Raw genomic sequence first — 13181 nt, 5'->3', positions numbered from 1 at the left:
ATGGTGTTTGAAAATACAACACTCAACTGTCATTCAAAACTTTTGAGCATTTATATTACAAATATGTGAGTCTGATCACTTTTACAATACTTACTGTTATTTGACTTTAAGTCTCTGTGTATCAATGGAATAGGGGCTTCAACATGCAGATAATACATCCCTGTAGCTATCTGCATAGCCCAGTCCACTAAAATCTCTGGAGGAATCTGGCGTCCATTTAACACTCTATTCAACGAACCTCCTGCCGCATATTCCATGACAAGACACAGATCTGGTTCTTGGAGGCAAACTCCTCTTAAAGACACAATATTTGGATGGTTAAGGAGCCAAAACAGCTTTGCTTCTTGGCTCACATTAGCAAATGTGGCATCAGGTTCCTCTGGGTCATGGTGAGCGATTTTGACAGCCACAACCTCATTTCTCCAAGTGGCGTGAAAAACTTTACCAAAACCTCCTACACCTATCACTTCATTCAGTTTTAATTCCCTGAAATCAATGTGCAGAGGTATTTTCTTAATGACATCTGCTTCTTTTGACACAAAATTACTCGGAAATATTCCAACTTTATCTCCCACTTTGCCCGTCCACCAGCCATGATCTCCCGATATCTTGGCATCTGTGGAAAGAACTTCAACCTCAACACCACGTCTTAATGTCAACTCATCATCTCGAGTTGCTTCATAGTCAAAAATTGAAGTGAATATGGGACCACCGTTAACATTCTGCACAACTGATGGCCTGGCATAAGCTATTGAATTTGATGCCACGGACATGTCAGACCGTAATGCACACGGCATTTGAACACACTGACCGTCTCTATATCAACAATAGATAAATACAGAAACATAAGAAATCAATCATTAACACGGTTATGTTGATACAATCAAATCCTATCCTTTCAAATATCTTATTTTAGGCTACATGTCTTCTGTCAGTTGTTTTTGCACCATAACGCGTCTATTTTCCTAATAATATCAGTAAAATCACAAGTATTTATTAACATTCATTAACTTTACAAGTTTATTGACATTTTGTTTGAGACATCAAATCATGAAATGTTCTCTGAAAGCGGCATTTTTCACTTGCGTTCCCATCTTTTACACCTTTGTTTCTTCGCAAAAATTTAGTAGCCGCCATATTGGTGTACTTTGACCTTGACCAATCGGGTGTGAACGAAATTGCTATGCGGATATGGAGAAAAATGCGTCACCTATATTCTCTTGGTATGTGATATGAAAATAAAAATAATAATAATAAAAACACAATGAACATATGTTGATGAAAATAAGGAAAAAGTGGGGTGTTCTCGCTACCATTTCAAGAATAAGGAGCACATTAATTGTAATATATCTCTCTGACCTTTAAACAATATTTTTTACATTTGATGGCCATTGGGTATTCAATAAGTATCACGAGACGGGTTTTCCCGCCATACGATGTAAAAAGGGGGTCCAATCATTCACGCGAAAAATACTCCAACACAGTATCACTGTTTATCTCTATGTTTTTGTTTGATATCATTTTAGTCGAAACTAAGACATTTCTTGAATAAAAAGTCACTAGATATACATATTTCCATTTAAGGAAAGCCGTACATAATGGAAGTCTATGGGAATACAACTGGTGGTCGCTATAACCATTATAGTATCTAAAAATTTTAATATCTCGAATATAGATATATGACGCTCAAATACAAGTTCAAAAGACATCTGTCTGTCTGTCTGTCTGTCTGTCTATATAAAGGTAGATATGCAAGAAATTTAACAGCGTTAAAACATCCTCTCTTGATCCGAGACAGTCTGCTTGAAATAGTCTGAGCTAGGCATGCCATCAATATGATGTGGCAGACCATCCAAGATTACTGTGGCACGAGAAAGTTAATTTGAAATAATCTGTGCCGACGTGAACCTGGCGGCTCCAGACAATAAGGATACTTAAGGCAGACCATGTTATTACAAATTTCATAAAACGTAGAAAGCCTAGCACCATTTCTGCGGTTTTCAGGGGACCCCTAACCTAAATTTAACTTAATTGCATTTTGAAAACACTTGAATAAGTGAAGTTGTCATTTTTACAGACCATATTGCACGGGATGTACCATCATTTATGTTCTTTTCAGTGTGAGATGTCCAGACAGTTGATGCGTACTCAAGTTAGGGACGGACAAGGGCTTTATATGCAATGAATCGGGCATGATCATTTTAGTAAATAATGTTTCTGCGGATGAACTCTAATGTTTTGTTGTTAGTTGTGCTGACTTTATTGGCATGACTTGTGTGTTTCAAGAGACTTTTTAAGAAATTTCTCTCCCAGATATATTGCATTTGGTACTGGCTTTAAGGTTTCTCTATGAAGTATATTATTTAAAAGTTATGTGTGTATGGTTTCTAGAAACATGCAAGACCTAACACTTGCTGGGGTTAAACTCCATGTCCTAATAGTCTAATTGCTGGAAATCAGGTTGAAAAGTTTTGCTGTCTGAAATAGAGTTGACATATAAAGCTTCCGTGCCATGAACGGCGAGCTGCGATTGAGAGGAAACAGAAAAGGGAAGCCATTTATTATTTTGTTTGGTTGCATTCTATGCTTCAAAAGGAGTTATAGATTTTATTTATGCTTACTATCTCTACTAGAAATGAAAATATTTTTGATGTCTTTCTGACAAATTCTCCTAAATTAGACCGTATTACTAAAATCTATTGATAGTACCCACAGGAAGTCTACAATACAAAAACAAACTGCATTCTGAATTAACTAAAGGGTGTAAGGAAAGTTCGTTCCAAATCGAAAGTAAGACAGTTATAGTTCTCCGTCATATTACATGCTGATATATGCTGATATATTGACGTAATGCTGCTGTAGTAATTCGGTTTATTTCAGATTTTCGTATTGGAGAAAATACATTTTGTTCCATGTACTAAGTTCAGAAATTGTCAACTTTTAAAAATAATCAAGCGTTTCTTCTTTCCTTGATTCTGAAACAAACATTTAATGTCAGATCTGAATTATAATTTGTACAATACAAATTCAACTACTATAATGTAAAGCAAAACAAATAACGTCTAAATATATTGCAACGTAAGTGTATTATTAAGTACGCAAGTGGCCTACCCCCTTAAATTTTAGTGAAAAATGCCATTTTCTACAAAAAAAATATAAAGTAAAAGAAATTTTCACCGAATTTCATACATTCATTTCAACTTATCCAATAGTAAAATCCAAAACATTGTCATTGGTAGTCTTTCAGTGAATGGTATGAACCTTTCCTGTATTCTTTTACATTTCACTAAAATAATACGGCCATTTGCGTAACCGGACGAACTTTCTTTACACCCTTTACAATAAAAAAAGTTGTACATACTTAGTTTCAACCTATAATTTGTCCATAATCCCCATTACATTTAGCATCCTATTGCAAAATAAAACTTCTGTCAACCCAACCATCTCACCACACGAAAAAGTTAGAGTAACGCTACCATTTCAGAAATTCATGCAAATGCCAATGGCATAGAAAACGTTTATGAAACACATTCCTTCAGAAAGAAATTGGGGAAATGATGTGGGTTGAGAAAACAACATCATCAACACAAAAGAAACACATAAGACGGTGCAAACAAAAACGAAAGTTGAAAATGATAGAACCGCATGGGAACAGCCAGTGATATTCGTAAAGGGTAGAGGGAATTTAAAGTAAAGACAACGTTGTTTTTACTTTATTCTGTTAAATATACACCCAAATGCACCAGAGCTTTCCTACAATTTTAAGGGTTTTTTTCCGTAGATCCTACTAATTTGTCCTTGAACATCCATTTGTGGTTGGCTACGCATCTAGTAGCTCATTCCTTTTTAGGTATTATTCACATTATTTCTATATATAGATTAATAGTAGTTTTTTTTAACCTTTTTATACACCCGTCTGAAAGACGGGACGTATTATGGCCACGAGCTTGGCGAGCGGGCGACGTCCTCAAACTTTGTCCGGAGCATTTCTTCTTCATGCATAGAGGGATTTTGATGTAACTTTACACAAATGTTCACCATCATAAGATGAAGTGTCATGTGCAAGAACCAGGTCCCTAGGTTTAAGGTCAAAGTCACAGAGATCAAAGGTCAAACTCAAAAATGACATTGTCCGGAGCATTTCTTCTTCATGCAAGGAGGGATTTTGAGATAATACGGCACGATTATTCACCATCATAAGACGGAGTGTCATGCGCAAGAGCCAGGTCCTTAGGTATAAGGTCAAGACCACACTTTGAGGTCAAAGGTCAGATACAAGAATGACAACTTTATCCGGAGCATTTCTTCTTCATGCATTGAGGGATTTTGATGTAACTTGGCACAAATGTTCACCATCATAAGACGGAGTGCCATGCGCAAGAAGCAGGTCCCTTAGACTAAGGTCAAGGTCACACTTAGAGGCCAAAGGTCAGATACAAGAATGATTTTGTCTGGAGCATTTCTTCTTCATGCATGGAGGGATTTTGATGTAACTTGGCACAATTGTTCACCATCATGAGACGGAGTGTCGTGCGCAAGGACCAGGTCCCTAGGTCTAAGGTCAAGGTCACACTTAGAGGTCAAAGGTCAGATACAAGAATGACAACTTTGTCCGGAGCAGCATTTCTTCTTCATGCATGGAGTGCTTTTGATATAACTTGACACAAATGTTCAAAACCATGAGACGGAGTGTCTTTCGCAAGAACAAGGTCTCTATGTATAAGATGAAGGTCACATTTAGAGGCCAAAAGTCATGTACAAGAATGATTTTGTCCGGAGTATTTCTTCTTCATGCATGGGGGGATTTTAATGTAACTTGGCACAATTGTTCACCATCATGAGATTAGATTTTTCAACTTTTGCTGAAAACTCACTCAGTCTTTGACCTAGGACCAGATAAGAGTTGATGTGTGTGTAACTGGCATAGACATCTACCAGCTGTTTGGGTTTGGAGTCACTTGGGTGAAAGTCAAACCCAAAACAAACAAAATCTTTTATGTGTTTATTATGTTTTTAATAAAAAAAATCATAAAAAAATACTTTGTAAAAAGATTCCTTGATTCACTTTAACTGTCAAGTTCTAAAAATATACTCTGACAGTAAGTTAAAGCAAAAAAAAATGTTCTTGACTCCAAGACTCCTAGCTCCATCCGCACCATCAGTTCAAATGGTTTGTCCCTAACACATGTATTAAAACCAAATAAAAATAAGATGGTATATGATTATTAAGGTCATAAAACTTCTATTTTAGGTCATGAAATGTCTGAATCTCCCTTGCCATTGTTATCCCACACAATCCTAAAATAACTACTAAAGTTTTGGGGTCTCCGTTGCCGAGTGGTTAAGGTGTGGTTTCCAAATCTCGCGTGTTATTTTCCTTGTTGCGTTCTTTCCTTTCAAAGGATCACCTTTTGAGTATTAATGACACTTGATGACTCCTAGTCAAGCAGTAACAAATCATTCTACTCAGAGCAATAATAATATACATAGAAAGATATTAAAAAGCTGTGTAGTAATTGTGTAAGAAAGTAAAAGATGATAAAGACAAAGAGAAATATCAAACAGGGAATGCCAGGTCTTACTTAATTATACTGTTGCTGTTGATAAAGCAAGTATTTTAAACAAGCAAACAAGCAATTTGCACCGGTAATCTGTAAACCAAAACCGTCAGGTCGGAAACATCTATATGGAAAAAAAAAGATTGCTTGCGCCACATTAACACCTAAGATGCCTGAGAATTTAATCCCAGCACTATCACAAAAACAAAACTAGTTAAGTTTCAGCAAAACGATTTAATTAAACAGTAACACCACGATATATCGCATATCATAATTAACATATTTAATGATTATGTTCCTATGAAGAAACAGACATTGTTCTCACATAGTGGATAAGTTGGCCGGTGCTCCTATGCATATGAAAAAGTCCCGATAAAAATCTATAAGAAACAAAGAAAAATATCAAACAGGGAATGCCACGCACCAAAAACGCAGCCTCCTCAAAACGAAACCCCCAGCACGCAGACGCGTGCACCACACACACACACACACCCACCCAAAGCCAACACGCACAAGGACAAAACGAATAACACACACGCACACAAAGCCAACACACAAGGACAAAACGAACAAACAAAGGAACACAGTGGGGCACCGCCTTGGAAGTTCATTTGGAAGCGAAAAAAGCATCCAAGCAAAAATAAGTCGGAAACCAATAACCAAAGTAAAGATTCTCTAACCTTGTTGCTTTTTATTATTATTGAATGCCTAGTTAAGCCAGTACCTACATGACGGCTGTAAAACTTATATAAACTTCACACAAGACGTTTCTGGCAGTTTAGCAAAAGTTCATTTTGAAGAAAAGACATGTACACTGTTACCCGTTTGAGGGGATATTAAGATGCAATATACAGGGTAGCAAACCCACGTGACATCTGGGTATCGTGCAAATAGCGAAACGCTCGATTCAGGTAACATTTTTGCTTATTATTTCCTTATTATTTTACTGGTTTTAATAATATATAATGTGTCAAAAACAGAAAAACTAAAAATGTGTAGGTAACGTTCACACTGGGATTGTGGCGAAGTGTTTGAAAAAAGTATTGAGGAAATGTGGCAGACACTTTGTGCCGAGGAAACCACTAGTCAAAGTCAGATGGGTGAACCACCCTGAAATCGATCAACAGAAGAAACTGAGAACGGGGTTATAGTAATAAGAAATACAAGAAAATGAAAGAGGATGAAACTTCTATCTAAAGGCACCCGTAGTATGCTACTTTATCTCGCTTTTTTCTTATTTATTTAAGGACCAAGAACGTTCATTACATGTTGTTAGATTCCTATTTGAAATGAATATTTTATTTTCTTATATAAAATATTGCAATCATCCCCTTTAATACGAAAGTAATTAAAAAGCTTATGATTGTTAGTTTTACTTTTTTCACTTGAAAGTTGAAATATATCGGGATATTAATAAGTCTCAGTTTAAAACTGCATGCAGCTTCAGAATTCAATCTTGGTTACTCAGACAGGAAAAAGGGAGGTCACAATAATTTTACAAACTTGCGTTTCTAATGAATTTTGGCAATCCAAATTATGGACAAATATGTGAAATTGTTTATCTGCTAAAATACGTATCATTCTTAAAGCAAAGTACATTTATTAGATTTCTACTTATGTTAAATGTTCTCTCTTGGTTGGACAGCCAGGACAGAAAAGTAAAGTTTTAGAAAAATCTTCCGTAAAATTTTAAAATGTATTTAATCGTTTATTGAACAAGAGCTTATTGATCAAATGCCATCAAAATCAACAGGGTGTAGGCGGAGGACATGTACTGAGTGCTGGCAACAAACCTGTGAAGACTGGTGGCCAAATCTTTCTTTAGTTACTGAACAGGAACCGTTTTCAGTGTCATGGTTGGTCACAGTGACCACAGTCAATCATTGTATTGACGATTGTACACCAAATTTAAGCGTTCTTTAGTTCTTGAGCAAATTTTTTTTTTCTTTTTGGTCAAGGTCACTATGACCTATGACTTTGACTTGACCCCAAATACAATAGATCATCCAGCAACTAAAGGCAATTATCTTATGAAGTTTGTCCATTGTGAAACCAAGCATTTTCTATTTTACTGACAGGAACAAGGTGTAGGTATTGGCCGATCGGTAGACAATGAAAAAAAAAAACAACAACAATATACTTCGAAGGTTAGGGGCATAAAAAATAAGTGAAAAGAATCAAATATCATTTGAAGTTTGAACAAATACTTAACTTGACAAAACTAGAACTGTCACAAAAGTGATGAATAATACCCCCCTCACAATACGGCCTTGTCACAGAAGTATGGCAACCATAAGGAAGAAATGGCCACAAGAAGGTGCAAATTAAGTTGTTTAACATAAAGGTGAAAAAACTGAAACGAGTGTTTGTAAAAGGAGCCTAAAATTTGTGGATTGTAGTCAATGTCAAAGTCGAAGTTGTCCTATAATTAAGATGATGTTACACCTGTGTACCAAAAATTATTTAAATCTGTCAACCCTTTCATGAGTCCGGAAACCATGAATTTGGCAAATTTTAAGTTGGAAAGGGGTCATAACTACGTCAAAAATGGTGGATTGTAGGCAAAGTCGAACTTGACCTGTATTTTATGATGTTACACCGGTGTACCAAAATTTATTTAAATCTGTCAAGCCTTTCATGAGTTATTGTCCAGAAACCACGAGTTTGGCAAATTTTAAGTTGAAAAGCGGCCATTACTACGTCAAAAAATTGGTGGTTTGTAGCCAAAGTCAAACTTGACCTGTATTTTATGATGTTACGCCTGTGTACCAATTAAATTATTTAAATCTGTCAAGCCTTTCATGAGTTATTGTCCGGAAACCATGAGTTTGGCAAATTTTAAGTTGAAAAGGGACCATAACTACGTCAAAAATAGTGGTTTGTAGGCACTTGTCGAACTTGACCTGTATTTTATGATGTTACACCTGTGTACCAAAATTTGTTTTTATCTGTCAAGCCTTTGAGTTATAGGAGAGATCGCGTTTGTATACAAATCCGTTGTATTTTCTATTTTTAGAACTGATAAGACAGTGATCGGGTGGGCAGACGCCGAACGTCCATGTTTTTGTAAACAGTGATGTTTTTCTAACGACTTAAACTTTCAAAAAACACAAATTATATAAATATTTTTTGAATCAATAGAAAGGCTATAAAACAAGCAATTCATTGATTACTTTTAATTATTATTTCGAAATAAAATGGATTAATTATGAACGCTTAACTTACAGCATTTTTCTAAAAGTTTTGAACATCACTACGCCGCTATTAAAATTATGTGTCATCTAAAACGGTCATTCATTAAAAAAGATATTTGAATACGAAAATATGAAAATTGTAAGTATTTCAAAACTTTTTGAATTTTGAAAATCCATAAATGAGCGAAAAGGTTATTAAAAATTCCGATCCAATACACAAACGAAGTAAAACATTTGTTTTTCCCACCACCAGATAAACAGATGTTAATGCGTGACGTCACGGCGATCTCTCCGATTGTCCGGAAACCATGATAACTGACCGGCCGACAGACCGACAAGCTCACTCCTATGATAAATTGGACCACTTGAAAATACAAACGAGGCACTGTGGGACTGACTTTTGGGAATGCAAACTCTAACACAGTGTTACCTCCCTTATTGTTACAGTAGAGGATTGTTTGACAATATTCCTGGGCAGTGGCTAGGGGTCCGTTTACTGGACCCCTAGACAACCCGTACAGGGCAGGCAAGAGGTCCAGTAATCAATATGAATATTAAGAACTTGCCTGCTGCACAGTAAATGGGCCAGTTGTGTTAGTATCTGAGGTAAAAAATAAAGTTTCAGATATCCGGTCAATTTGGCTCTTTTCTGATACCTTAGTATGTCTATATTGTCATTCAAGTAAAGAAAAGATTATATTTCTTTTCTTTTTTAATAGTTTTTTCTCGGGCAGTCGAGCAAAGAGACGGATGTTACATAGACATACTAAATGTTTTATTCTGAAGAGGTTTTCTGCTCTTTAGATGTCAATTTCTTATTTTTGTTGTTATATGGGTTCTCCTTATCAAATAAAACGGAAATATTTCAGATATTATATCAAAATTATTTTTTCATTTGTTGAATCCCAAGATTTCAGAAAGAAAAAAGGACAGAATTCTATATTTTCAATATCAAAGATAAACACAAAGGGATGTTTACCACAACAGCTTTAAAAGATAGGAATAGACATATCTTTAATATAAACTTATCATTTGTTAGTCAATAAGTTGCAAGTATATTTCAAAATAACATACAAATATCATTACGACGAGGGGGGCGGATGTTACATTACAGGGGGACGGATGTCACACTGAATTTACATTTACATTTATTTGTCCATGGTTTGTTGATTTTCAAAATATAACATTATTTTTATTGTGATTTAACAACTTAGCTTAAACTAACATAAAAATTACTAAAATATTATTGTTTTAATTATTAGAAAATATAGACTAAAAGTACTAGTATATTGGTGTAAATCAGCAACAAGAGGTCTTTGTTTGCAATTCATACATGGTTCATAATGGTATCAAAGCAAAAAAACTTGAACTGATTGATTAATGATAACACTTTATTTCTGTATTCATTATAAAAATATTAAGGCTAAAATGATAACATAAAATTACTGTTCTGGAAAAAGGTGCACATTTATAAAATATGTACATGCTTTACAAAGTCAGTCAAAATGTAAGTCATAGAACGTTGTTTTTCATAAGCAAATGCATAGGTATAAAGTAAACAATAACATTAGATTTAGCTATTATAAAGCTTTGATATACATAATATACATTTATGTAATTAAATCAAATTGTCAGTGACATAAATCACATTGTCATTGTCAGTGGCATAAATCACGTTGTCAATGACGAAAAAAAAATTGTCATTTTAAAAAAAAAATCTTTGAAGTTCTTGATTGCATTACATAGTGTAAACTCCGAATTTTTTGTGTGGGATTTATTTCTCTATATTTGCTGACTGTAATCGCAAAAAAAAAAATCACCGAAAGTGCCATTATAGTTATAAATAGTCCTATGAATTTCACAAGTAACCCCATACATCAGGAATATTTTATCTTTGAACTGAAATAGCCAACTTCTAGACTCGCTAAAATATATGACTTTTTAAAAATGATTTTATTTACTTAACACCACTGAACTTTTAATGTAGAGTAATAGTTTTGTTCAGAAATATATGAATTAAATTATATAGAATTCAATTACAAATATTACTAAATTAAGTTAATTTTCAAATTTCAATATAATACCTTACTTAGTTCAAAGAGCTATAAAAATAAATTGTATTTTATACTTCTTTGCTTAGTTTCAGTTTTTCTCTCTGGCGTCTCTTTTTTTCTCTCTTTTTCTCTTTTAGCTTGTTGGTCCATGTTTGAGTTAGCAATACTTTGTTTTTACAAAACACATGACATGCGTGAATTTTATAGGCTCTTAGCATTCAATCTAATTAATCTGGTAACTTATATGACTTGCATATTCCTATAGGTAGCTCCTCCTCCTCCTTTGGTGAGATATGACCCATTTGTCCAATCAAAGCTTTAATATGGTTTTTACAGGAGCAAGGTCATGGCCCATTTATTGTTAAACATAATCCAATTAAGTAATAAAAAAGGTCCTTTGACCTTAAATTTTATGAGGGTGGGGGATGGGGTGGGGATTAATTTGTTTATTAGTTCATGCCCCTGAAGTGCAGTGTTTTTATAACTAATTGATCATGTGTTCTTAACACCTATTACTCTGCTTCTTATACTGCGCCCCACACCCCTTAATAAATATGGATTTTTTGCCCTTTTTATTGACTAAAATATTAAAATTCATAGGAAAGATTTGCATGGCTTAAATTTATTTAATCATGAAAAATTAAAGTGAAAAATTCTGTGACATCCGTAACCTCCGTCCCTTTTTTGTAACATCCGTCCCCTTATTTTATAGGCATATCATGAAGACATTTTTTGTAGCTTAAATTTCTTTTTTGTTTCTTGATTATTTATATGAACATACTGTTCAAAATCATACCATCTTTTTATATTTCTTTCATCATTTAAGTAAAAAAAATCATTTTCCCCTTAAAAATGCAGTTTTTTTTATTTTGTTTTTAAACTGCTAAATTTTGTGTACTTTTTAATGACCACAACAAAAGTTATCATTTTAATGTATTTTATCGTGGTTTTGTAATTATAAGTTGAACAATGTTCATTAAGCCTTCGAAATAAAGTAGATATACAATTTATCAGGTGCCATGCTTAGGGGGACGGATGTTACGGGGGACGGATGTTGCAGACAACTTTTACATATTAGTAATTATTTTCTTTAAAACATAGCATATTACTTATTTTTCACATTTTCATAATCAGTATGTAAAACTGCATCAGAAACAGTGTTTAATTAAGTTTTGCTTCTTCTGTTTTAATAATTAATACGGAGGGATGGATGTTACACATTTTTTATCACAAACATAACATTTTAGGGAAAATAGATTTATTCGACAAAATTTTATTTGAAATGTTTAAAAAGCAGTTATTATTTGGTGTTTGCATATAGTATGATTAACTGAGAAAGATATTTTTTAGTTCATGTTTAGACTTCTTTAGTGTGATAAATTTAGTACCTATGTTTTTTTTTTAATTTGCAGGCATTACGCGCAGCATTTTCTATTAAAAAGTTATAGTAATGAAAATACTGCACTATATGTCTTGAATTATATATATATCAATGTAAAGTAATAAATTATTTTTTTTTAATAATAATAAAACAAGATTTGTTCCCTTGGAAAATAGAACTTTTAATTTGAAAAAGGAGTAAAAAAACAGATGCTAACGCATTACAGGTAAAACTGGATGTTTTTCAGGTACTAATTTGGCAGTTTTTTTTCTGGTGATCCAATTGAAAAAACTTTCAGATACATTTACTTAGTGATGAGGTCAAACAAATAAATCTAAACAAATGATTGTATAAACATTTTCTTTTTAAGAAACAGGGCATTACATGCTTTTAAAAAAAAAAATTGGCCCATTTACTGTGCAAGCAAGCAAGTTGTATTACAAAGAGCAGGCTATATTTTATCTTGAACAAACGGGAGATGATTTCAAAAGTTTGTTCTTTCTCGTTGTTTTAAAAATGGCAAGTCACAGGAAACAGAAGTATTTATAATTCTTTAATCCCGGAAAAAATATGATCGCAAATTCGATGAATAAATGATAGTTTGTATGCCACAATCGGAAGCTTTTTATTGTTTTTCTTGTTTTTTTTTCACGGGACTGATGAATTGAAATAATAAACTTATATTTGCTTTAGTATTTATGACATGGGTTTTGCTCATGAATTGTTGAATTCGTTTACTGCTTGAGTAATAAATAACGGTAACTACCGGAAATCGCTGTTAAAATTTCATATTTGATATACATCGAACCGGAAAAACAACGAAAAAATACGAAAACAATTTTTTGAAATCATCTCCCGTTTTTAAAGATTAAAATATAGTCTTCTAGCTCTTTGTAAATACCGTTCTCAGGATTCATATTGATTAGCGGAACCCTAGCCTGTCCTGTACGGGTTGTCTAGAGGTCCGGTTACCGGACTCCTAGCCACTTCCATA

General features: G+C 33.9%; 1 protein-coding gene across 1 annotated transcript in view; it reads right to left on the bottom strand.

The window, feature by feature from the left end:
• The window catches only part of LOC123539628 (mitogen-activated protein kinase kinase kinase 11-like), a 48629-nt gene extending 47481 nt beyond the window's left edge, over positions 1–1148 (bottom strand). Inside the window, exon 1 of the mRNA XM_045324307.2 lies at positions 95–1148. Within this exon, the coding sequence (XP_045180242.2) occupies positions 95–797 (703 nt within the window). The 5' untranslated portion in view covers positions 798–1148. The remainder of the gene's footprint in view (positions 1–94) is intronic.
• Between the last annotated feature and the right edge of the window lie 12033 nt (positions 1149–13181).

The sequence above is a fragment of the Mercenaria mercenaria genome, chromosome 1 (assembly GCF_021730395.1).
Source record: "Mercenaria mercenaria strain notata chromosome 1, MADL_Memer_1, whole genome shotgun sequence".
In the NCBI taxonomy this organism is placed as follows: domain Eukaryota; kingdom Metazoa; phylum Mollusca; class Bivalvia; order Venerida; family Veneridae; genus Mercenaria; species Mercenaria mercenaria.
The sequence above is the reverse complement of the archived record's forward strand: the minus strand, read 5'-3'. Positions and strand labels throughout refer to the sequence as shown.